Here is a 27,522-nt window from a genome sequence, read left to right on the forward strand (position 1 = left end):
AATTAAATATATATTTTTCCCCATAAATAGACCTTTTTTGGTGGTATTTAAAAACCACTGGTTTTGTAATTTTTTTGCAAACAAAAAAAAAAAACTTTTTAAAAAAAAAAACTATATTTTTTTACTTTCTGCTAAAAAAACATATCCAAATTTGTTTTTAACCACTTGCCGACCGCCGCACGCCGATCTACGTCGGCGGTCAGCCCCTCACAGGCAAAGTGACGTAGGGCTACGTCACTAGCTTGTGAGGGTCTAGGGAGCGAGCGCGCGCCGCCGGAGGCGCGCTCCCGCTCCCCCGTGGTCACGGACCCCCCCCGCGCGTGTGACCGGCGTACCCGATGTCCGCCGGCCACTCTGCGATCGGCGTGGGAGAGGGAGAAAGTCAGGCAGCTTGTGTAAACAAGCTGCCTGTCGTTCTCCCCTCTGTATGAGAGCTGATCATATGGATCTACTATGTAGATCCGTTGATCACTCTGCATACAGCTGAAGCCACAGCCAATCACAGTAAGAATCACGCCCCTAGGGACACACACAGCCCCTCCCTCTCAAATAAAGTTAACCCCTTCACTACCAGTGTGTTTTTACAGTAACAGTGCATATATATAGCACTGATTACTGTAGAAATGTCACTGGTAACCCCAAAAGTGTCAAAAATGTCAGTCAAGGGTCCGATCTGTCCGCCCCAATGTCGCAGTACCGCAAAAAAATCGCAGATCGCCGCCATTACGCGTTAAAAAAAAACAACAAAAATGACAAAAATCTTTCCCTTAGTCAGTAAACGCAATAACTTTTGCGCAAACCAATCAAAATACGCTTTTTGCGATTTTTTTTACCAAACATAGGTAGCATAAAACAAATTGGCCGAAAATGTTAAAAAATTTTGATTTTTACATTTTTTTTGGGGGGAATTTCATATAAAAAAAAGGGAAAAATATTGCTATTTTTGCAAAATTGAAGCTCTTTTTTTTGTTTATAGCGCGTGATCAAAAAATCGCACAGGTGATCAAATACCGCCAAAAGAAAGCTCTGTTTGTGGGAAAAAAAGGATGCCAAATTCGTTTAGGTACAGCGTCGCACGACCGCGCAATTGTCCGTTAAAGTCACGCAGTGCCGAATCGCAAAATACCCCCTGGTCGTTTAGCAGCCAAATCCTCCGGGGCTTAAGTGGTTAAAAAAATCCAGTTTCTTCTTCATAAATTTAGGCCAATATGTATTGTGCTAATCCCAATAAGTGTATATTGACATTATAGCATATACAAACTATGGTATATACTGTATACTAGAATTTTTATTTATTTTTTAAACTAGTAATGGCAGCGATCAGCAACTAATAGCGGGACTGCAATAGTATGGCGGGCAATCTGACACTTTTAACACTTTATGGGAACCAGTGACACTAGTACTGTGATTAGTGCTAAAAATATACACTGTCACTGTACTAATGACACTGGCTGGGAAGGGGGTTAAACATCTAATGTGATCAAAGGGTTAAATGTGTGCCTAACCAGTGTTTACGTGTGTACTGTGAGGTGCTTTCACTAAGGGATGTGCTGGGTTTTATTCTCTACTTTGAAGGGAAACAAAAACTAGCACATCCCAGATAACAGGACAGAGCTCTGTCCTGTCTTACTCCCCAATGATCAGTAGGTGCTGGTGCTCATCTATTGGCCTGACACCCGCTGATCGGCATGTACTGTGACTAATCACAGCACAGCCAGCGCGCATGCCCCCTACCTGGAGAAGCAGAATCACATATGTGATTCTGCACAGCCAGCCCGCACTGTAGCAGTAAAGCTATAGTGTGTGCTCAGCAAGTGGTTAAATCTCACACATTACATGTGATACTGCATTGCATCCAATTTAAATAGTGGTATGTATTGCATTAGAAATAAATGTTTACATAAGATTTTTTTAAACATGTTTGGGTGCATTGGCAGCCTAATCTTTTTGAATGTAAACAATACACTTTAACCACTTTAATACAGGGCACTTCCCTCCCTTCCTGCCCAGGCCAATTTTCCCCTTTTAGCGCTGTTGCATTTTGGATGACAATTGCGCGGTCATGCAACACTGTACTTACACCAAATTTATGTCATTTTCCCCCCACAAATAGAGCTTTCTTTTGGTGGTATTTGATCACCTGTGCGATTTTTACTTTTTGCTAAACAAATAAAAAAAGACTGAAAAGTTTGAAAAAAAAAAAGTTTTTTTGTTTATGTTATACAATTTTGTAAATAAATAAGTTTTTTCCTGCACTGATGAGCACTGATGAGACTGCACTGACAGGCACTGATGAGGAGGCAATGATGGGGTGGCACTGATAGGCGGCACTGATAGGCACTGATAGGTAGCACAGATATGCAGCATTGGTGGGCACTGATAGGCGGCATTAATGGGCACTGATAGGCGGCACTGACGGGCACTGATAGGTGGCACTGACGGGCACAAATGGGCACTGATAGGCAGCACTGGTGGGCACTGATGGGCAGCACTGATCGGCACTAATGGGCACTGATAGGCGGCACTGGTGGGCAATAATGGGCACTGGTGGGCGACACTAAAGGATGGCAGTGATGGGCACTTGTGGGCAGCACTGATAGGGAGGACACTGGTGGGCATCACTGATGGGGAGGGCAATGGGGGGCTCCCTGAGCCCTGATTGCCATCCCTGGTGGCCATAGTGGGCATCCCTGGGGTCATAGTGGGCATCCCTGGGGTCATAGTGGGCATCCCTGGTGGATCTAGTGGCATCCCCCCCCCCGAGGGTCTGCACTGGTAATCAATGATCTGATTACCAGTGCAGACGCCCCCCCCTGTCAGGGGAGCCGCAGATCGGCGCTCCTTTACTCGTGCCTGTCAGGCACGAACTAAGGAAAGCCGATCAACGGCTGTTCCTGTTTTACTATGTGACCAGCCGTGATTGGACACGGCTGATCACATGGTAAAGAGCTACGTCAGTAGTCTCTTTACCGAGATCGGAGGTGCAGGGTGTCAGACTGACACCTCGCATCACCGATCGCCGCTCTGCGCGCCCCCGGGGGGCGCCCAGAGCGGTGTTATCCTGCCGCCGTCATATGACGTCCGGTCAGGATAACTCAACCACATTCCCGCCGTCATTTTGTAATAGGGCGGGCGGGAAGTGGTTAACACAACATATAGTGCATTGATGCAAATAAGCAAAAAAGTAAACAGGCCCTAAAGTTGACATTACTTTTTCAATACAACACACAGCAGGTTCATTGTGGTACTCTGCAGTGTGGGTGCGCTGAATGTTAATGTAACAGTGCATTGGGGTGCTATTCAAAAAGGAACGGCACAGCAATGTGCACACATTAGTACAGTACAAACATTATTTTGTGCAATTTACTGTGCATTAAAACAACACATGAGGGTAAATAGGGATCTTAATGTTACATTAAGGTTTTTTCACAAGCATGTTTTTTCCTGGGTGCGTTGCAATGTAACATACTAACATTAGCACTGTAGACCTGCACAAGGCTAGAATGGGCTACAAGACCATCAGCAAGAAACTTGGTGAGAAAAAGACAACTTTTGGAGCAATTATTCGCAAATGGAAGAAATACAAAGTAACCCTCAATCGCCCTAATCGCGTTAACTCTGGTGCTCCATGCAAGATTTCACCTCATGGGATAAGGATGATCATGAGAAAAGTGAGGGATCAGCTAAGAACTACATGGGAGGAGCTTGTGAATGATTTCAAGACAGTTGAGACCACAGTCACAAAAAAAAAACATTGGTAACACAATATGCTGCCATGGATTGAAATGCTTAAAATCTCCCATACACCCCATTTCTAGAGAAAGCTAGTTCCTGCTCCCTCCCCCCTTTGTTACCTTTCCCTTTCTTTTTACCTATTATGGTCCTGCATGAACCAGGTTTTGATCATCACACACATATATGGTAGTCCACAGAACAGGTCGAGTGTAAAGGCCCGTACACACGTACCGATCGTCGGCATACAAACGTCGGTGGACGAAGGATCTGCCGATTGTACGCGTGTTAGTATGGTGCCTCCGACAGATGTCTGCGCACAATCCGCGGACAAAAGTCTTTCTTGCAAACATGAAAATATTTGTATGCCGACACCAGAACGGACGATTGTTCGCCTGTCAGTACACAATTCGGCCGACAGACCGCAGATTTGCAAGACTGGGCATGCTCAGAAAATAGAAAACACAGGGAAAGTTAACCATTACATGACATCACTTCTGCAGTCGGCGGACAAAATTCTTGTGCTGTCCTTGTGCTGTCTTTGCACTTTTCAGCAGACACCGACATCCCGGGGAGAAAAGAGGAACATTTGTAAGCCGACCATCGGTACGTGTGTACGGGGCTTAAATGAAGGAGGGATATTCCTTTTGCATCTTGGATTTCTCTGTCTGCCTGACCGTGCCCGTGATGATGATGGTATGGGGGTTGATGAAGGGTCTAACTGCCATGGGACCTGATGCCTGTTTTGTCTTAAACATATGTACCATACACCTTTTATTTGATAGAACGTGATGGAGAATACACTATTGTGGTATTCATGCTGCTTTTCTTCTCTCTTTCTCTTTATATATTATCTTTTATTTATTATTGTCTGCTCCTATTTTTTTTTTTGTGTGATCTATGCTATGTAACTTGTATCTTGTATACCTGAACCTTTAATAAAATTTTCATTATTAAAAAAAAAAAAAAAGAAAAACTTAAATTGTCTGTTTTCTTGCCCCAAGACCTGCTAGACATTATACAATTCCTGTTAAGTTAACGTGGGTCTCACCATCAGCACTTTTGAGGTACAGGTGGCAGCTCTACCAGTTTTTTTTTGGACTCCACGTTATTGGGCAATTAGTTTGGGAAGATAAGTTTTAAGGCCAGACAATGTTCTTCTCATTGTAACATGTTCTCCCAATGTGATTTCCAGTCCTCTAACTGAATTGAACACAAACATAGGCTCAGGGAGCCCACCAATGCCCTCCCCATCAGTGCTGCCCGCCAGTGCCCTCCCCATCAGTGCTGCCCCCAGTGCCCATCATTGCCATCTATCAGTGCCCCCCTCCAGTGCCTATTATTGCCCACCAGTGCCGCCTATCAGTGCCCATCAATGTCACCTATCAGTGCCCATCAATGCTGCCTATCAGTGCCCACCAATGCTGCATATCAGTGCTGCCTATCAGTGCCGCATATTATTGCCACCCCATCAGTGCCTCCTCATTAGTGCCTGTCAGTGCAGCCTCATCAGTGCAGGAAAAAACATATCTATTTACAAAATTGTATAACAAACTTTTTTTTTTTCAAACTTTTCGGTCTTTTTTTATTTTTTTAGCAAAAAAGAAAAAACCTTGTGGTGATCAAATACCACCAAAAGAAAGCTCTATTTGTGGGAAAAAATGACATAAATTTGGTTTGGGTACAGTGTTGCATGACCGTGCAATTGTCATTCAAAATGCAATTTTTTATTAGCTGTGGGCCTTATCGCTTTTGGAATATTATCTTGTACACATTAAACAAATTACACATGTATGTTTGTTTCTTTATTCACTGGCAGTTTTCAAGAGAACTCCATTGGGCGAATCAGTGGGATCTGGGTCAAATTGTGGCTCATGCAAATCCATTCCGTAATCCTTAATTATCAGCCGTTTGCATGCAGTGCCCTTTGCCCTTCAGTTGGATTACTATACAGTAATCAGTTCTGTTAAAGTAAATGTGTTCTCTCAATCACAGCTTCTCAGATGGTTTATACTGTATATATATATATATATATATATATATATATATATATATATATATATATAAAGAGAGGGAGAGAAAGAATCTTCTACTGTGTGATATATGTGTGTACAGTAGGGAAAATAATTTTTTGATACCCTGCAGATTTTGTAAGTTTGGCTACTTACAAAGAAATGAAGAGTCTATTTCTTTTATCAAAGGTGTATTTTAGACGATAGAGACAGAATATCAACCAAAAATCCAGAAAAAACACATCTTACAAATGTTATAAATGGAGTTGCAGTTCAGTGAGTAAAATAAGTATTCAATTCCCAAGCAAAACATGACTTAGTACCTGTTGGAGAAACCCTTGTTGGCAAACACAGAGGTAAGAAGTTTCTTGTAGTTAGTGACCAGCTTTGCACGCATCTCAGGAGGGATTTTGGTCCACTCTTCTTTAAAGATCTTCTCTAAATCCTTAAGGTTTCTTGGTTGTTGCTTGGCAACTCGATGTTTCAGCTCCCTCCATAAATTTTCTTTAGGAATAAGGTCTGGCGACTGGCTAGGCCACTCCATGACTGTAATGTGTTTCTACTTGAGCCACTCCTTTGTTGCCTTGGTGGTATGTTTTGGGTCATTGTCATGCTGAAAGACCCATCCATGACCCATCTTGAATGTTCTTGCTGAGGGAAGAAGTTTCTCATCCAAGATTTTAAAGTACATGGCCCCATCCATTGGCCCCTTAATGCAGCAAAGTCAGTCTGTACCTTTAGCAGAGAAACAGCCCCAAAACATAATGTTTCCACCTCCGTGCTTGACTGTAGGGATGGTGTTTTTAGGGTTATAGTCAGCGTTCTGTCTCCCTCCTCAAGAAGGCACATGTACAGTCATGCTAGTGAACATCTAAATGATTCAGAAACGGATTGAGAGAAAGAGCTGTGGTCAGATGAGACTAAAATTGAGCTCTTTGACATTAACTTGACTCGCTGTTTGGGGGAAGAAAAATGCTGACTATGACCCTAAGAACACCATCCCTACAGTCAAGCACGGAGGTGGAAACATGATTCTTTGGGGCTTTTTCTCTGCTAAAGGTACAAGCAGACTTTGCCTCATTGAGGGGGCCAATGGACAGGGCCATGTATTGTAAAATCTTGGATGAGAACCTTTTTCCCTCAGCCAGGACACTGAAGATGGGTCATGGATGGGTCTTCCAGCATGACAATGACACAAAACATACTGCCAAGGCAACAAAGGAGTAGCTCAAGAAGAAGCACATTAAGGTCATAAGGTGGCCTAGTCAGTCTCCAGACCTTAATCCTATAGAAAATATATGGAGAAAGCTGAAACTTTGAGTTGCCAAGAGACAGCCAAGAAACCTTAATGATTTAGAGACGATCTGTAAAGAAGAGGGGACAAAAATCTCTCCTGAGATGTGTGCAAATCTGGTATCCAACTACAAGAAACACCTTTCCTCTGTGCTTGCCAACAAGTGTTTCTCTACCAAGTACCAAGTCATGTTTTGCTTGGGGATCAGATACTTATTTTACTCATTGAACTGCATTATAGCATTTGTTTTGTTTTTTGTTTTTTTCTGGATTTTTGGTTCATATTCTGTCTCTATCATTTAAAATTGTAGTAATTTAGATGTGATTTTCACATTTTAACCACTTCGGCTCTGAACCGTTTATCCCCCTTCATGACCAGGCCATTTTTTGCGATACAGCACCGCGCTATGTTAACTGACAATTGCTCGATTGTACAATGCCGTACCTTAAATAAAAATTATGTCCTTTTATTCCCCACAAATAGAGCTTTCTTTTGGTGGTAATTGATCACCTCTGCAGTTTTTATTTTTTGCATTTTAAACAATATATTTTACTTTCTGCTATAAAACATACCCAATGAAAAATGTAAAAAATAGAATTTCTTCATCAATTTAGGCCAATATGTATTCTGCTACATATTTTTAGTAAGAAAATTACAATAAGTGTATATTTATTGGTTTGAGCAAAAGTTAAAGTGTCTACACTATGGGATATACTTTTTTAATAGTTATTTATTTATTTTTACTAGTAATAGCGGCAATCAGCAGCTTATAGTGGGACTGCGATATTGGAGTGGACAAATCAGACACTTATCTGAAACCTTTTTGGGACCAGTGACACTAATACAATGACCAGTGCTAAAAAATATGCACTGTCACTCTACTAGTGACACTGGCAAGGAAGGGGTTAACATCAGGGGCAATCAAAGGGTTTAATGTGTTCCCTGGTCGTGTTTACTAACTGTGTAGGGGGTGCTTTGACTGGGGGAAGGCAGAGATCCATGTTCCTGCTTAGCAAAAACACAAGATCACTGCCTTCCCTTGTCATAGAACTGCAATCTGCCCTGTTTACATAGGCAGATCACCATTCTGCCTGTCTCCCGAACAATAGGCGGGTCCTGGCGGACATCCCATCCGCCGGACCTGCTGATTGGCTCCCGCTGTGTCCAATCACATCTTCGGCTTCAGTAGCCGCCGCACATGCGCACTGGATCCCTTCGATGCCCTCGGCTCAGCGTAAGGGAATCCGTCCGTGTCGGTGGGAGCCTGCGAGCTAGACGCCGCCTCGCGGCGTGCCCCGCCCCTCCGTGACACGTGAGGGAGAGACGGCGTCTAGCCCCGGACACCCAGGGAGCCCTATCGGGATCAGAGACGCCACACATACCCGTCCCACACTCCTCTCATTATTCAAAATAGACGGATTAGTCATCCAGCTGATTTATGTTATGTAATTGATATCAATACTTAAGCACTACCTGAAATAGAAAATAAGAGAAGGTGTATGGCGCTGCCAATGTACACTTAATATTCCATATACGTCTCCAAAAGGGTCAAGGTGCAAAACGCATACTAAAACTATTAAAAATACGGTGTATAACTTCCTAATTGTTATTGGAATAGGATAATAAGTGACAAGTGACTAGATAATAAATGCTTATAAAGTGCCAAGTGCAACAATACTGTGCTGTGTATATTCTGAGTGGTTGAATAAAATCAATGAATAAATGAAATCAATAGTGGGTAACCCAGTTCAGTGAAAATTTGCACTGGAATATTTTGGAGACGTGGTAACAAAAATGCAAACTCAGACTGATGATAACAGTGTCAGGTGTGTGGTAATATCACAGCCTGTTATGAATGGGTAAAAAATATATAATGAATGAACCATAAAATAAAATCAGTGGTGACATATAATATGATAGTGATAAGGTGAACAACTGTGTCTATCCTTGGGTGTATCGAATAAATTCACTAGCAATATAGTATTTTGGCAGGGAACTGTATACAAAACCTTACAGCAGGTATATGGAAAAATATATAAATAAATCAACCGTAAATAAATATAACAGCAGTAATCAGAGCTTCAAAGAAATAAATAGTCCATAAATAGCTTAAAAAAAGGGATGTTCCCACAATTAAAAATAGTCCATAGGTAATTAGTGCAACAAATCTCAAAAAGGTGACTTCAGTGCAGGTGTTTCTAAATATTCTTTAAGGGTGCCCGAACTCCGGTGATCACTCTGTGCTCCCCGCACCCCCAGGACCGCATTCACCAGAGTTAATTACAGGGGTACCAAGCCTTGGGTATATAATCTCTGAGTCCCCCTCTGGTCTCCCTGGATGGTACTATGGATACGAGTGCTGTCCAGTAACCTGCCCGAGTCCTTCGTCACACTATCCTTAGGAATGGGTTGTCCACGGGTATGTATGGGGAATAAAGGGCTCACATAGGGTAGTACCATTTGATAACGCTTTATTAAATTAAAGAAAATGGTACTCACAAACATATAAGAGACAATCGGCAGGTAAACACTATTGCGGTCGCGCACTTCCGGGACGCTGTGCGCTCCACAGACCGGATGTGCGTTCCAACCAGGCGGATGTGACGCGATGACACTCTACGCGTTTCGTCAGTATGACGTCTTCATACTAACATTCATATTCTGGTGAGTGCGGTCCTGGGGGTGCGGGGAGCACAGAGTGATCACCGGAGTTCGGGCACCCTTAAAGAATATTTAGAAACACCTGCACTGAAGTCACCTTTTTGAGATTTGTTGCACTAATTACCTATGGACTATTTTTAATTGTGGGAACATCCCTTTTTTTAAGCTATTTATGGACTATTTATTCCTTTGAAGCTCTGATTACTGCTGCTATATTTATTTACGGTTGATTTATTTATATATTTTTCCATATACCTGCTGTAAGGTTTTGTATACAGTTCCCTGCCAAAATACTATATTGCTAGTGAATTTATTCGATACACCCAAGGATAGACACAGTTGTTCACCTTATCATCACTATTATATTATATGTCACCACTGATTTTATTTTATGGTTCATTCATTATATATTTTTTACCCATTCATAACAGGCTGTGATATTACCACACACCTGACACTGTTATCATCAGTCCGAGTTTGCATTTTTGTTACCACATCTCCAAAATATTCCAGTGCACATTTTCACTGAACTGAGTTACCCACTATTGATTTCATTTATTCATTGATTTTATTCAACCACTCAGAATATACACAGCACAGTATTGTTGCACTTGGCACTTTATAAGCATTTATTATCCAGTCACTTGTCACTTATTATCCTATTCCAATAACAATTAGGAAGTTATACACCGTATTTTTAATAGTTTTAGTATACGTTTTGCACCTTGACCCTTTTGGAGATGTGTATGGAATATTAAGTGTACATTGGCAGCGCCATACACCTTTTCTTATTTTCTATTCTCACTATATATCTTCGGAATATAGTTTTAAAAGGAGGGCTGCAGCCATTACCAGTAGAGGATCTAAAAATATCTTAAGCGCGGAATTTTATTTAACACTACCTGAAATAGGCTCAGTCCATCTGATCCTGCGTACGGCTCGGTCAGCCTTTGGACAGACTGTGCTCATACTCTGATGTAAAAGGTAAATCATACTATTACCTGCTGGATGAAAGTTTTATCTATTTATTTTTTGAAAGCTACTGGTACTTCTCCCGGGCATCTTGCTGGTGATGTCTGACTGGAGTGGTCACTACTTTTCTTCCTTCTCTTTTCTTTCTCATATTCCTCCGCAATGATTAATATGGTCACTGGGCTATAATCCCACCACTGTCTCGCTTTGATATCAATCACTTTTTGCATGGAGTCTAAGGACTATTTGGCTTTAACTTTATTACAGTCTCGCTGTGACACTGATCACAGTTTCTATCCAATAGGCACATTTCTCTACATTAGTGTTACTGGCACCATGGGATCTTGCTATTCTTTTGGCACTCTCAGGTTGCCAACTATATCCTATCATATTATTTTATCTTTTTTGATTATTTGACAACAAACATTATACATATATTCTTTATCTTTTCTAGGAAGTTTTACATTGATTATTTGGCATATCTGAGTCCCTATTCTTTGGACTCCAGCCACACACAGCGTGTTTACTGGTACAACAACCGATGTATCCATTGAGCGGTTAACATCTGCCAGAGGGGTCAATCATACCCTCATTACGCCTGCTCCCTTTATCCTTTTCCTCCCTTCCCTTTGATGGTAAGAAGATATTCCAGTCCTACATGTCCTGTGTTGGAAGCCTGCGGACAGATCTATGAGCCTGCCTATATGTTTTTAATAGAGCAAACAGAATATGTTCAACACAAGTACAGTACATGTAAGTTTACAGCCTCAATAATTATTTGTTCATTATGATCTAATATATATGACATTGTTATTTTTGACTTGGATGATTTTGCTGAATATTTTTCTAATATCACCATATGCTGTTTTATTATAGAAACTAATTTGCAGTATATTAACCTAATTACCCCTGAAGAAGGTGCACCTAGCTTCGAAACGCGTTGGGTATCTGCACTGCTCTATTCTATTTGTATCTGTACTGTGTTTTTTATGGAACTGTTTGCCCAATTTTCTATGATTTTGTGATGTTAATATTTATATTTGATTATGCAATAAACATTTATACTCTTATACATTTTTGTAAATCTCTGAGCGCCGATAAAATCCCAAACCCTTAGGGGACCCTCTCTTTTTTAGCTACTAACTGTGTAGGGGGTGCTTTGACTGGGGGAAGGCAGAGATCCGTGTTCCTGCTTAGCAAAAACACAAGATCACTGCCTTCCCTTGTCACAGAATGGCAATCTGCCTTGTTTACATAGGCAGATCACCATTCTGCCTGTCTCCCGAACAATAGGCGGGTCCTGGCGGACATCCCGTCTGCCGGACCTGCTGATTGGCTCCCGCTGTGTCCAATCACAGTGGGAGTGGGTCATCAGCGGTGCACATGTGCACCCCAGACCCGGATGAGCAGAATCACGTGCAGGTACATGATTCTGCACAGAGCCTCCACACTGCCGCAGTATATGTGCATGGGGCGATCACTAAGCAGTTAAAAACCTATCTCTTCCATTTTTTTATATTAAATCTGAACTCCAGGTATTGATTTTATTGCATAGTTACATTGCCTCAGCTTGGACCGATGTCAGTATGCAGATGTCATACCCATGGGACTGTTATGGAAGCAGAGAATCACTGTAGTAGTCACCATTACTAGATCAATGCAGAATCCTGAAGCATTCTCTGAATGGACGAGGTGGAGAGGCTGTAATGTCACAGTCTCCACCTCCAATCATAGATTATTATTATTATTATTATACAGGATTTATATAGCGCCAACAGTTTGCGCAGCGCTTAACAAAATGAAGGCAGACATTACAGTTACACTACAATTTGGAACAAAAGGAATCAGAGGGCCCTGCTCGTTAGAGCTTACAATCTAAAAGGGAGGGTCAATTGATACAAAAGGCAATAGCTGTGGGGGATGAGCTGATGGAGCAAGTGAAACAGCGTTATTAGTTAGTAGCCGGGTAGGCTTCTTTAAAGAGAAGGGTTTTCAGGGATCGTCTAAAGATGGATAGATTAGGGGACAGTCGGACAGATTGGGGTAGAGAGTTCCAAAGAATGGGAGAAGCTCTGGAGAAATCCTGGAGGCGAGCATGGGAAGAGGTGACAAGGGAGCTAGAGAGCAGGAGGTCTTGGGAGGACCGAAGAGAGCGGCTAGGTTGAAAATTTGAGATCAGGTTAGTGATGTAGCTGGGGGCAGAGTGGTGGATGGCTTTGTAAACTATTGTTAGCACTTTGAATTTTATTTGTTGGGTGAGTGGAAGCCAATGAAGGGATTGGCAGAGAGGGTTGGAGGACACTGAATGGTTGGTAAGGTGGATAAGTCTTGCAGCACCTTGCATTCATTGAAAAAAAACTTCAAGGTGTTCTGTGAATGGTGTCTATGGTGAGAAAATGTTTACCTACCTATGCAGAAGAGCAGGCACTTGGCAGAGGACCTGGAAGACAGCGGTGATCACTGTAGTAGTGACAAATACTACAGTGATTCTCTGCTTTTACAGTGGTCCCACAGGTATGGCAAATGCATACTGTACTTACATTGGTCCAAGCTGAACCCATGTAACTATGCAATAAAATCTATACCTGGAGTTCAGCTTTATTTATTATTTTATCATTTTTTATTTTATTTATAGATTGGAAGATTAGCAACTAAAGGCAGGGTGGATTAATTATTACAATTATTGTACATATTTGCTGAATTCAACCCTGTTCCCTACAGCAGAAAAATTAGACCAAAGGTAGCCTGTAAAAGAACACTAGTAATATTTACCGGGGCAATGAACAATGACTCCAATATTTACTCTCTTTCATAGCTATGTCCACTGTTGGCATTAGACACTTTCAGGTGTGGTCATGTCTCCATAGAAAAAGGTAAAAAACCGGGGAAAGAGGAGGATCCCAGAGTGTATAGGGAAACAATTTTTCCTTACATAAAGTATCTCAATTTAAATGGTAATTTTAACCAGGAACCACATGCAACCGAAAAGACACTACAAAAAGGTAAGGGGGTAGAGGGGATATAGATCCTCTCAAGATGGTTGCAATGATTAGTGAGCCTAGTCATTGCAACCATCTTGAGAGGATCTATATCCCCTCTACCCCCTTACCTTTTTGTAGTGGTCATGTCTCCAGCTAAAGCTTGCCATACAGGCCATACATGGATCAAAATTCAGCCAGTTTAGCAGGGACCAGACTAATTTTGATCCATGTATGGGCAGGGTGGTTGGAAAATCTCTATAGCCAGCAGCACTGATCTGTGTATTCTGAAGGAGACAAAGACTCTCCTTTGTCAGAATACAATATCTTAGAGGACAGTGTTGCCAACTGTATTTTTACTTGCAGATAGTAATAAAATGTGCACTATTCTCCTGCCAGTAGATGCCAGTTACAAGAAAAGTCAGTGGCTCTGCACAGTTCCGGTCAGGAGCCGGCTCAGACCATCCAAATGCCTGCTACAGTGTGTTCGGGCAGCACAGGTGGGATGTGGGTCTAGCGGAGGTGGTGCATGAGCATGTTGTGTGATGTCATGTGCAAGGGAGCCGAGCTGAGCATCTGGAGCGTCTGCAGTATGGGAACAAGGAAAGCTGGGAGCAGGACTGTCAGTGCTGTTTGGATTGGAGTGGACTGAGGGGACCACCTGGCATGGAGAAAGACTGTCATTGTGACTCAGGAGGGGATGTGTTGTGTTGGTGAGGTGCCATCATCATCATCATCTGCTGCACACTGCTGTCAGTGTCACTGTGAGAGTCAAATTCATGTGTGTCTGCCTGCCCATTCTAAGTTCTTGCCCTCCCGATTCCTGTCCATGAGTTACTTACTATATTGAAAATAAAATAAGAAATATGTTTTTTGACTTGATATCTACTGTGACAGGAAGTCAGGTAAATCTGTGGATGTTGTCACAGACAGGAGATACATTTCCACCTGGTTTAGAAAATTCACCAATTACTATAGGGTGTCGGCTGCAAAGGTAGCCAGGACGGCTTAAGGAAGTTGAAAGGCCTTCAGCTGTTCGGAATGAGGAAGTTAAGGCCTCTATAATTTGTCCAAAGGAAGTCGATTGATTGCTGCCTCCTGATGCTGTGTGAGCTGGGGAGAGGAGGACAGTCAGATGTGTGCCTCCCGACGCTGTGTGAGCCTGGGAGAAGGATTGCTGCCTCCTGACGCCGTGTGGGTAGAGGAGGACAGTCAGATGTGTGCCTCCCGATGCTGTGTGAGCATGGGAGAAGACCTCCTGAAGTGATCTGCTCTGAGGAGGGTAAAAAGTGTGAAGACTACTCAAGGTGAGGTCTGGGATTGTTTCTATGTGGAAGAAATAAATGAACTGTTTGCTATGTGAAGAGACAAGCAAAGGAATGGTTGCTATGTGAAGAGACAAACAAAGGAATGTGTTCTATGTGAAGAGAAAAGCAAAGGGACATGTTCAATGTGAAGAGGAAAAGGGACATGTTCAATGGACATTTGTTATGTGAAGAGAAAATAAATGGACTATTATGTGTCTGCTGTAGGATCAGCAAAGTTTGCCCAACAGTAGGTTGGAGACAGACTAGGTAGGTTCCTGTGTGTGAGAAGGTAGCCGCCCACAGTGGCAAGGATTTATTTTGTATTTTATTTTTATTTTGATGTTTTTGAGGCTTGCACTTGTGTGAAGTAAATTGCAAGAATAAACCAAACTGTTTTTTGCAACCACTTCTCGGCAATCTCCCTGTGTAAACGCACCCCCCAAAGGGGTCCTCCATACCCGCCACCGAGCTAAATCTCCCACATATGGTGGAGGATGCGGGCAGAAGCAGAGATCCCTGCAAAGAAGTTCATCTGTTCTATGAACTTTGTTTGGTGCATGAGATTGCACAATCTGTGTGTGCAGGAGAGAAGATCCTGAAAGAGAGGAAAAACTACTTGTTTTAAAGAGACAGTGGTCTCAAAATTTTTGATGGACTTTGTTGTGTCTGGTGCATGACATTGCACAAACTGTGTCTGCAGGAAAGGAGATCCTGCAAGAGAGAGAAAAACTACTAGTTTTAAAGAGACAGTGGTCTCAAAATTTCTTGCTGGACTGTGAAAAATTTATTGTGGAGTTATTGAAGATGGGGCGATCAAAACGCCTGAAAGATGCAAAGATAGCTGAAATGAGAGACCGGATTCTATGGATGGAGGGGATGTTACCGCCTGAACGACCCCCATCCATGCCTGAACAAAGTCTGCTAAAGAGAAAGGTTGTTGTCCCTAGCTGGTGAGGAGAAGACTGTGTCTGCAAAATATGCAAATGCGGATTTTCGGCGGAGCTTTGCAGCTCAACAAAAGGCTCACCAAGAGAGCATGGCAGGCTGGAAACAGAGACGCAAGCAGCAAATGGAGGTCATCGGTTTGGAGGAAACCGAGTATGTGTGCAGGGCTGAGCTGGATGCCTTGCAACGGAAAATGGAAGAAAAGGAACGAGCCCTGGAGTTGCTTAGGATGGAGCATAGAAGCTTGCAGGCTCAGGTGTTACAGTGGGAAGAATCCACTGCTCTTCTTTTTTCCGAGTTACAAAAACGTAGAGAGACTATAATGGAGAAAGATACCATCCTCATGGAAAAGGAAATTGAAATTCAGACTTTGCAGGATCAAAGTATGCGTGATATGTTGGAGTTGCGTAATCAGCTGGAAAAAAGTCTTCAGTCTTTGGAAGCTACAAAATAGACCTGCAAGGGGTGCAGGAACAGAATGTCTCTCTGAAAACGACATTGTCTCTCAGCGACAAGGAGAAAAATGAGAGAGATGCTAAATTACTGAGTACTGTGTATGAGCTTGAGCTCACCACTTTGAGCAATGTGGTAGATGAATTACGTACGGACTGTGAAAGTTGGAAAGAGGAAGCCCAACGTGTCCAGCAGCAGCTAAAGAAGAAAGAAGCCTGTGTGGCAGAATTACAGTCTCATTCCCAGAAACTAGCCAATGAGGTGAAGGCTCTTATGCAGGGAAAAGGAGATTCTGAACACAAGAGGAAAAAAGTAGAGGCACAGCTGCAGGAATCGCAAGTCAAAGTGTCAGAAGGTGACCGAATGTGTGCTAAGCTGTCAGAGAAGGCAAACCGACTGCAGGTTGAGTTGGACAATGTCACAAATCAGCTTTCTTAAACAGATAGCAAATCTAGAGAAATTGCCAAAGATTTCTCTATCTTGGAATCGCAGCTGCAAGACACGCAGGAACTCTTACAGGAAGAGAGGTGTCAAAGGCTGAGTTTTAGCACAAAACTAAAACAAATGGAAGTTGAGAAAAATGGCTTCATGGAACAATTAAAAGAGGAGGAGGAAGCAAAGAGAAACCTATCAGAGCGAGTCGCAACACTGCAAGCTCAGATAGCGGATATGAAAAAACGCATGGAAGAAAGCTTTGGTTCATTAGAAAATGTTGAAAATGTGAAAAAGAAGTTTGATCAGATGCTTGGTGAGGAGAAGACTGTGTCTGCAAAATATGCAGAAGAACGCGACCGTGCAGAAACGGAGGCGCGTGATAAAGAGAGCAAAGCCCTGTTCTTGGCTCGCTCCTTGGAGGAAGCTCTAGAGTGTAAGGCTGAACTAGAAAGAGCTAACAAACAGCTGTGTACAGAAATGGAAGATTTGGTCAGCTCCAAGGATGATGTTGTGAAAAGCGTTCAGGAGCTAGAAAAGTCTAAGCGAGCTTTAGAACAGCAAGTAGAAGAGATGAAGATTCAGTTAGAAGAACTTGAAGAGGAATTACAGGCAACAGAGGATCTGTCCCAAAGAGGGGATAGTGTGCCTGATGCAGTTTATAAAAGGATCAGTGTTTTGGGGTCTGTCCTGAGTGAGCATCAGAAATGTGATGACATGTGGCTTGAATCACCCCTTTGGAATAAACAGTTCCTTCAAAAACTTCAAGCATTGGAAAATGTATCATTAGAACTTCAGCAAACAAAGGAGCTGTGTAAGAAATGTGATGATTTCTCAGTTCAGACTGAAAACCTAGTGGAGAAAACTAAAGCAAGTGATATAAGGCTTGGAGAAAAAAGCAAACACCACCTAGTGGAGAAAACTAAGGCTGTTGGTGAAAACGTGAGGCAAATGAATTTCAAGTGCATTTCAGGGAATATTTCCAAAATGGAACTGGTGAAAGACAGGTGGCAGAAGTTTGAGCGTGATCTTGAGATACATTCCATGTGGAGTTCAGATAAAGGAAAGGAGCTACAAGGGAAAAGTAATGCAATAGCAGAAAGTGCATTGAAGAAACCTGTAATAGACTGTGTTGCAGTTCCATGCTTCTTCACTGATGCAGAGAGGAGGTCTGTAATGGATACCACCCAGATCGCTGGGTTCAACTGTCTACGGCTAATTAATGAAGCTACTGCCTTTGACCCATATGATGGTGGAAGGAAAGTTGATAAAGTACAGACATTTCTTGGAACAAAGCCAAGTGAAGCAGAGGTTCTCAAAGTTTTGTGGAAATCATTTATTGATTGCAGAGAGAGGCGTCTCAAGATTGTTGAAGACATTAAGACTAGCACAATTGAGTTGCCTATGGATCACGGTCCTCCATGGCGGATAGGACAGACGGTTATGCAGGACAAACTTGAGAAGGAGCGAAATGATGCTAAAAATGCAGTAGAGGAATGTGTATATGAGATGAGGGACAAACTGTGTGACATTTATGAGAAATCTGTCAATGAAGATGACAGAAATAGTTTCATCCTTAAGCTTGAAGATACTAAGAGGCTTATCAGTGAGAGTCAAGAGCAGTGCCTGACACATGCGTGCCTGGAAAACTGTGTCCCAACCCTAGGGTTGAAACAAGAGGGGGGGGTATGTGACAGGAAGTCAGGTAAATCTGTGGATGTTGTCACAGACAGGAGATACATTTCCACCTGGTTTAGAAAATTCACCAATTACTATAGGGTGTTGGCTGCAAAGGTAGCCAGGATGGCTTAAGGAAGTTGAAAGGCCTTCAGCTGTTCGGAATGAGGAAGTTAAGGCCTCTATAATTTTTCCAAAGGAAGTCGATTGATTGCTGCCTCCTGATGCTGTGTGAGCTGGGGAGAGGAGGACAGTCAGATGTGTGCCTCCCGACGCTGTGTGAGCCTGGGAGAAGGATTGTTGCCTCCTGACGCCGTGTGGGTAGAGGAAAACAGTCAGATGTGTGCCTCCCAACGCTGTGTGAGCATGGGAGAAGACCTCCTGAAGTGATGTGCGCTGAGGAGGGTAAAAGTGTGAAGACTACTCAAGGTGAGGTCTGGGATTGTTTCTATGTGGAAGAAATAAATGAACTGTTTGCTATGTGAAGAGACAAGCAAAGGAATGGTTGCTATGTGAAGAGACAAACAAAGGAATGTGTTCTATGTGAAGAGAAAAGCAAAGGGACATGTTCAATGTGAAGAGGAAAAGGGACATGTTCAATGGACATTTGTTATGTGAAGAGAAAATAAATGGACTATTGAGTGTCTGCTGTAGGATCAGCAAAGTTTGCCCAACAGTAGGTTGGAGACAGACTCTTTAGGTAGGTTCCTGTGTGTGAGAAGGTAGCCGCCCACAGTGGCAAGGATTTATTTTGTGTTTTATTTTTATTTTGATGTTTTTGAGGCTTGCACTTGTGTGAAGTAAATTGCAAGAATAAACCAAACTGTTTGCAACCACTTCTCGGCTATCTCCCTGTGTAAACGCACCCCCCAAAGGGGTCATCCATACCCGCCACCGAGCTAAATCTCCCACACTACCTTAAATCACATTGTTAAACACATATTGTACTTGTTTGTAACCTAAGTACTGAAATTTGCACTTAACTGTAATTGTGTAACTTTTTTAAATGCCAGTAAAAACTTGGCTTTGCCAATAAATGTTAGCAGGATGAATTCCCTCCATCCACATTATGTGTGTGAATGGAGGGCATCAAGTCCTTTTTTTGTTCAACCTGCTGGTTGAATTAAATAAAACTATTAATGCATGTTTGGGCTGTGCTTTTATCCATTGTTCATACATTACTACTACGACTGGAAATGTACAGATTTTCGGCGGACTCACAAAGTAGCATTGTGAGCAGGAGCATCAAAGAAACATCAGGGTTGATTTACTAGTAGCACCCTCCTAGCTAGGTTGCTAGCAGCTTTAGGCAAACTTCATTTTTAGATTCTCTGTAGCCAGTGGAGCGAGATTTGGTTGCTTTTGACCGTTTCTGCGTTCTGCTATTTGCGGACTTAAGGTCTTTGTCCTGAGGGAGAAGAACCAGCCTGAGGGCTGTGGCCCTCTGGGACTAATAGCTGCAGTTTATAAGAGATCATCTGGGTCCCATCTCCAGCTAGAGCTAGGGGACCCACTTCCAGAGTTCCTGAAGAGCAGTGCAGGAAATCCACAGAGGATCTGACCTGGAGGCATACAGAGGCTGGCTGGTAATGCAGGAAAGCATTCAAGTACACAGGGCACAGAAAGTACAATCCCAGAGACTGTCCTTGCAACTTTTTGGGAGAACTCATTACAGTTAATTGGCTTAGGTTTTACCTTCGCAATGTGGTCCCCTGAGTTGTACTTCACGAGACACTGAATACAAGAGGGAGTGTTTTCACCCTGAAGAGACAGTTCAGTTAGACGTGTCCCCCATTATCTTTCTGCTAGTTTGAAGTATCCCAAAGCTCACCCACATCTCTACTTGGTGGGAAATCTGGGCTGTTTGGGGAGATCTGTAATATGGGTAATATTGGCTTGAGGATGGATATTTGAACAGGGATCTCGGGGCCCTGTGACAGGAAATGGAGGGAACACAAAAAAAAGCCTGATGGGACATTAATTATTTTGCCTTTACACACATTTTGACCATGTCATCATACTACCAGTACATTAGCCTTGCCTCTAAATGTCATTGCAGCAGATCGCATTATTATACATGTCTCACCTGTCTGGTCTTCTGTTTCCACTTTCTCTGTATCTTCCTCTGTGAGGTTAGCCTCCTCTCTTGCTTTTCTTACAGACTCGGGGGGCCATCGCAACTCTCCACTTTCTATATCTATTATATCAGTTGGTTCCACCACAATGGAGGGCAACCTTCCTCTCATCTTCACTGGAACTTCTTCTTCCTCCTCCTCTGGGTCAGGAAATATCTTATTGAATGAGAAAGAAAGAAAGAAAGAAAGAAAGAAAGAAAGAAAGAAAGAAAGAAAGAAAGAAAGAAAGAAAGAAAGAAAGAAAGAAAGAAAGAAAGAAAGAAAGAAAGAAAGAAAGAAAGAAAGAAAGAAAGAAAGAAAGAAAGAATAATTTTGTGAAAATATTGCTAGCAGGGTTTACACACATAGAAGTTTGAGAAATGTAAATGTGATTTTAAACTTCTTTTTTTTTAAATTAAAGCGGAGTTCCGGCCACAGAATCTTTTTTTTTTTTTTTAATGTTCCCCAAACAGTGACCCTCCGACCTCTATCCATCTGCTAATCCTGTTTTATACAGTGTAATAATAGTTTTGCAAGCATGAAATCTTACTTTATAAAATTTATGCTGAGCGCCGCCATCTTTATCCTGGTTCGCCGAGTCCGTTCTGGGGAAATGTCTGCCCTGCTTCCTGGTTGTAGTGGGCAGAGGCCGGTGAATCCAGCGCGAAATCTCGCGCATGCCCAGTACTATGCGATTGGCATCGCCGTCCCGCTGTGCTCCGCCTAACATCGCGTCATTTCCTGTTTGGAAATAACGTGATGAGAGGAGCGGCCGGCCGCCTTCGTCACTGCCCATTGCATCCTGGGAGCCACGAGTAAGAGCTCCCAGGACGCATTGCAGGACAGGAAGTGAAGGCGCGGGCCGCGACCGAGGAAGGAGGAAGTGGATGGTAAGGGGAGTATATTATCCTCTGTAATAAGGTAAGTAAAAAAAAAAAAAAAGCCGGGACTATCCAATTCTTGCTCAGGTAAGGATAAGGAAGCGGATGCCATAAAATCTAAAGGCATGATTTTGTGGCCAGAACTCCGCTTTAAACATGTTATACAGTACTAACATGCTCTGTGCAATGGTTTTGCACAGAGCAGCCTCAATCCTCCACTTGGCCCCTTTTTGTTGTATACATCCTAAACATAGACAATTGGTAGGCAGATTTTAATAGCCATCAGCACTTGGATAAAGGTGAGTGGTCCCTACACTTGAAGGTGTTCTAGGAGCAGGGGTGGCAGAGTGGCAATTTCCCCCCAGGCTGCTCTGTAAATGGGCCGCTGTGCAGGCAGCTCAGGACTGCGCACGTGCAGTATCGGAGCTGACCGACTGCTACTGCTTGGGCAGGTCCGGCGGGGGGTTAAAGAGTGGAGGAGCAGTGAAAGAACGCCTCTATCCTCCACTGCAGCTGCGGGCCGGCGATGTGCCCTGTGACAGGGATGTTAGCTGCACCTGTCACAGGGCTGAGAGTGTTCAATTTTTACAGAGCACAGCCTCCTCCCGACCCTCTCTCCCTGTGTAAACTTTAAAGTTGGCTAGTCGGGAGCGCAGCATTTGACAATCAAACTTTTTCATAATTTTAGGCCTATATGTATTCTGCTACATATTTTTGGTAAAAAAAAAAAAAAAAATCCCAATGAGTGTATATTGATTGGTTTGCGCAAAAGCTATCACGTCTACAAACTAGGGGAAAGATTTATGTCATTTTTATTTATCTTTTACTAGTATTGGCAGCGATCAGCGATTTTTAGCGGGACTGCGACATTGCGGCGGACAGATCGGACACCTAACTGACATTTTTTACACTTTTGGGGGGACCAGTGACATCACTACAGTAATCAGTGCTAAAAATATGCACTGTTACTGTACTATGACACTGGCAGGGTAAGGGTTAGCCCAGGGGCGATCAAAGGGTTAAATGTGAGCCTAGGGGATGTTTTCTAACTGTGAGGGGGATGGGCTTGTGAAATCAACACAGAGACCTGTGTTCCTAAATAGGAGGATCACAGGAGCTCTGCATTGATTCCAGAGAACAACGGTCTGCTGTGTTTACAACAGCAGGCCGCCATTCTCTCTTTACGGGCAGCGCACGCACACTCGCTAGCGGGAAAGGTGATCCAAGGGGCCGACGGCCGCGATTGTCGCTGGGCTCCTGCTATCGCTCCCTGTGAAGAGAGAATGTAAGTCTGCTGTTGTAAACACAGCAGAACGCTCTCTCTGGAATCAATGCAGTGTGCCTGTGTTCCTCCTATTTAGGTTAGAAAACACCCCCTAGGCTCACATTTAACCCTCTGATCGCACCTGTCTGCCGCAATGTCGCAGTCCCACTAAAAATGGCTGATTCCCGCCATTACTAGTAAAATAAATAAATAAAAATGACATATATATTTCCCCTAGTTTGTAGACGTGATAACTTTTGTGCAAACCAATCAAAATACACCTGCTGTTTTTTTTTTTTTTAACCAAAAATATGTAGCAGAATACAAATTGGCCTAAAATGATGACAACATTTGCTTTTAACATGTTTTTTTTGGGGGCGAATGTTATATAGCAGAATGTGAAAAATATAAATTTTATTTGGGTACAGCATTGCACGACCGCGCAATTGTCTGTTAAAATAACGCAGTGCCGGATCGCAAAAAATGGCCTGGTCATTAAGGGGGAAAATCTTCTGCTCAAGAAGTGGTTAAAACATTTTTCTAGGTGGCACTGATGTGGAGGCACTAATATGCCGCACTGATAGGGGGCACTGATAAGCAGTACTGTTGGGCACTGATGCAATGATGGGCAGGCACTGAAAGGCAGCACTGATTGGTGTCGCTGATGGGCACAGACTGGCATCACTTGCTGGGCACTGCTGAGGCTGCAATGTAATGCTGTGCTCTGATTATCTGTACAGGTCTCCCCTGCGAGGAGATGCCACTGATCTGGCTCTCCACATTTATACATGATCCACTGTGATTGGACACAGCCAATCACATGTGTAATGAGCCGCGGCATCGGCTCTTTAACGAGATCGGGGTCATGTTGTGTCATATTGGTCTTGCTTCATAACAACATCAATACCCGTTATAAAACCAGATGGGCATGGATGGTGAGTTCAACAGGCCACTTTACTAGTCTTGCCCCCCAGGCCTAAGGCTGCAAACCCTCCCGTGTCTAGGACCTTGTTGCTGGAGGGGGGCAGAGGTGTGAACTGCCTGACCTCCAGGTTTAACAACAAACTGGACCGGTTTTTCTCTAGGTACAAAGATCTATGCCTTTAATTCCATAGAACTTCTTCCTCGTCTGCATCACAGGATCCAGATGTAGGGCATCATTGCTGTGGGCTAGCTCAGGTTCATGTGCTAACTTGGTAAGACTCTCTGTGTTATTTACCAGATCATCAGAATTTATTATATCAAGGACCATTTTTGACATCCTACTTTACAGTCGTTGACTTTAATGGCTTAGCTGTTGAAGTGCAGGTTTTTGAAACAGGGACACCTCCAAATCTGTGTTTCCTATGAGATTAACAGCTAGGAAGGCTAAGGCATAAGGTCTGTCATCAAACATGGAAAGCAAAGTTCACTTTGTGTGAGTAATGGCTTCCACTTTAAGAGTGTTCCCATGGGATGAATACTCTCCTTCTTGCAGCTAGGTCTGACTGAAACAGCATTTGCCTTTCAGCACTTTCCAGAGTTAGGTTTCTGCCCTGTATATCTTGTTTTAGAGACTGTTAGCTTTTCACTCATTGATTTAGACATTTGTGCAGAAAGTTTCCCATGTAGTTCCACCTGTTTGTTCTGCTGTGACTCCATGGGATCTGAATCTGGGTCTCTGCGTGTCAAAGACAACTGTTTGAACTCATTCTTCTCTCTACTCTCACTCACAAGGTGGCGTTTCTTGTAGCCATTGTCCCATGAGTGGTTTCTGGTTTTCCAATAGGGACAAAGTGGTGTTGAGGCCCAGGATTTTTTTTTGTCTAAGGTAGTTTCATATTTCGCCTAAACCAGGACATTGCTCTCCCATCCCTCTATTTGGCTCCAGAAAGGAAAATCTCATTGTCCAGATGTGATTCAGGCTTTAACCACTTGCCGACCAGTCACTGGGACTGTACTGCGGCAAAGTGGCTCGATTCCATCTAGCGACGTAGACCTACGTTGCTGGACTCCTCCCCCTGTAGGCGCGCTCCCGCTGTTTTCAGTCACAGCGGGAGTCGGGCCAGGGTAGGAGCGGGCGGAGAGTCGGGCCTTGTGTAAACAGAGCGGGAGGATGACAAACAGTGACAGATTGCAGTGTTCAGCATAGCTGAACATGCGATCTGTCCCTGTGTCACTCAGTCACCTCCCCCCACACACGTTAGTAAGCACCAGGCATACATTAACCCCTCCCTCTCCAATAAAATTAACCCCTTCCCTGCCAGTGTCATTTTTACAGTAACAGTGCATATTTATAGCACTGATTACTGCAGTAATGTCACTGGTACCCCCAAAAGTGTCAAAAATGTCAGTCAAGGGTCCAATCTGTCCGCCGCAATTTCGCAGTCCCGGAAAAAAAAAAATCGCAGATCGCCGCCATTACTCGTTAAAAAAAAAAACACCAAAAATGACAGAAATCTTTCCCTTAGTTAGTAAACGCAATAACTTTTGCGTAAACCAATCAAAATACGCTTATTGTGATTTTTTTTTTACCAAACATAGGTAGCAGAAAACAAATTGGCCAAAAATTTAAAAAAATTTTGATTTTTACATTTTTTGGGGGGGAATTTCATATAAAAAAATGTGAAAAATATTGTTATTTTTTCAAAATAAACGCTCTTTTTTTGTTTATAGCGCAAAAAGTAAAAATTGCACAGGTGATCAAATACAACCAAAAGAAAGCTCTGTTTGTGGGGAAAAAAAGGACGTAAATTTCGTTTGGGTACGGCGTCGCACGACCGCGCAATTGTCAGTTAAAGTCGCACAGCACCGAATCGCAAAATCCTCTGGTGGAAAAGTGATTAAGCATCTGTCTCAGTGCCACTGATTCTGCAGGAATCCCCCATATTCTTGGTTGAACCCTGTAGTACACTGGCTTCTTGTTCCACCATCTCTAGGTGACTTAAACAGACCATCATCCAAACTTTACAGCACATTACAGTGTAAATTATAGGAAACATAACTCCCCAGGCCCATCATTAACAATTACATTGGACTTTTCATTACTGTGGTTTTTAGAGAAGAGTATGTAAAAAGGTAAGCAGCAATTTGTACAATATTTTTTAAAGGTATGCTATGTGAATTGGAATATGTAACAAATATCAAGCAGGTGTCTTCCCAATTTGAATGCAAAGCTAGAAATATACTTTAAGGGTCTGGTTCCACCCTGTGAGTGTTTTTTGGTCTTTTTGTATCAGGCATCTTTTTTCAGTTTGCAAAGCTACCACTTTCTGTTTTATATTTCTAAGTGCTACCAGGCACATATTTGGGTCTCATCTTAGGCTAGCTTTTGACATTGGTTTCTTGAACTGCAGGGTGTCCCCAGTTGTCTGTTCTTTTCTTGGGTCTGTTAGCCTTTGTTTATATGTTTTGCACCCCATATGCTGGACTGCTTTGGAAGTCCCAAAAGTCTAAGAATTCCTGTATCTCTCAATGGACAGGAAACAATAGAGTATTTTTGTACTTGAATTACTTGAATTTTAATGAGGGACATAGCTTCTACCCCTCATGAGTTTTTGTTCTCTCTTAGGACTGTTTGCTACAATTGTGTTTATTTCTTGGTGTGTGTGTGTGTTCTTGGTACTGTTTTGCTATAAAATGAATGCTTGATGGTTATGAGCAGGGCTATAACAATAAAGAAATATATTTCTCATTTACTAGAATGTAAAGTAGCAAGATGAATTTACCACTTAAGCTATCTAATTTTGATTGAACGCAAGAAGTTTCTTGAGTCTCTTTCAACGAGGGATGACTTGAAGGAGGTGGATCTAGCTGAACTCTGGGCATAGTTGCCATTTCTTCAAGTAGAAAGGCTAGTTTAAATATGGGCCTGGATGTCATAACTTTAAGGAGGGTGGATCTTGTAGGAGGTGTAGGTAAACCAATCTGGGCCCAGACCTTGAACACATCTCAAACATCTCTTTATTTTAAATAACACCGAAAATGTAAACCCTTGTCTAATAAAATATAAAAAAAAAAGAGTCTGTAAAGATCAGTACAAAAAGTAATAATGCCTGAACAGAATATGGTGCCAGGAACCCCAGCATCTCTGGGCTTGGTTGGTGTCATCACGTCTGCTATTCCTGCTGCTATTATGTGGGACTGCTGTGTCAGCTAATATAAAAAAGTAATTTAAACATATTTAAATCTTTTACATACCAATGGTCAGATCACTGAATTATGAAAATCATCTTAACAGATCATAAAAAATCCTTATCTTCTATAAAGAAAAGAATACTGCGTCATTCACATTTTCTCCCAAGATTTCTGTAGAAATTTCCCATATCCTAGAAAAATATATTTTAATCTTCCATTCTTTTTTGCATGTCTAAAGTAAATAGTAAAAAAGATAAGTATATGTCAAAGGAGATGACAGATTGGTCATTTCCAAGCCTTCCATATACCAGATCTGATACCTGTATATGTCATTATGGTTATAATACAGCACTGGCATCATTGGGGGGGGGGGGGGTGCGGCGGAGGGGGCCATGACCCCCCTCCCCCCCCAACATTATGCTGTGCTCCCCAACAGGATCCCGCCTCCTGCTATGGGATGACGGGTCAGTAAGCCCAGATTGCGGGTTCGCGACCCGACATCCCTGAGCATTATTGTGAACAACGAAGCTGCATTAGAAGAAGAGGAGTAGATGCTTCCTATATAGTTCTGGCTCCTGTCACAGGTAGAATGATATCAAATGTACTCCGCCTGTGACAGGAGGGATACAGGAAGCATCGGCTCTGCTCTCTACTGCAGCCGCATTCTTCGCCCAGCGCGGCTCC

General features: G+C 42.7%; 1 protein-coding gene across 1 annotated transcript in view; it reads right to left on the reverse strand.

Annotated features, from left to right (window-relative positions):
• The window catches only part of LOC309547838 (protein LBH-like), a 55,859-nt gene that overhangs the window by 8,906 nt on the left and 19,431 nt on the right, over positions 1 to 27,522 (reverse strand). The window contains exon 3 of the mRNA XM_082247843.1: positions 20,550 to 20,754. Coding sequence (XP_082103969.1) covers positions 20,550 to 20,754 — 205 coding nt within the window. The remainder of the gene's footprint in view (positions 1 to 20,549; positions 20,755 to 27,522) is intronic.

The sequence above is a fragment of the Pelophylax lessonae genome (genome assembly GCF_965119305.1).
Source record: "Pelophylax lessonae genome assembly, chromosome: 2".
Lineage (NCBI taxonomy): Eukaryota > Metazoa > Chordata > Amphibia > Anura > Ranidae > Pelophylax > Pelophylax lessonae.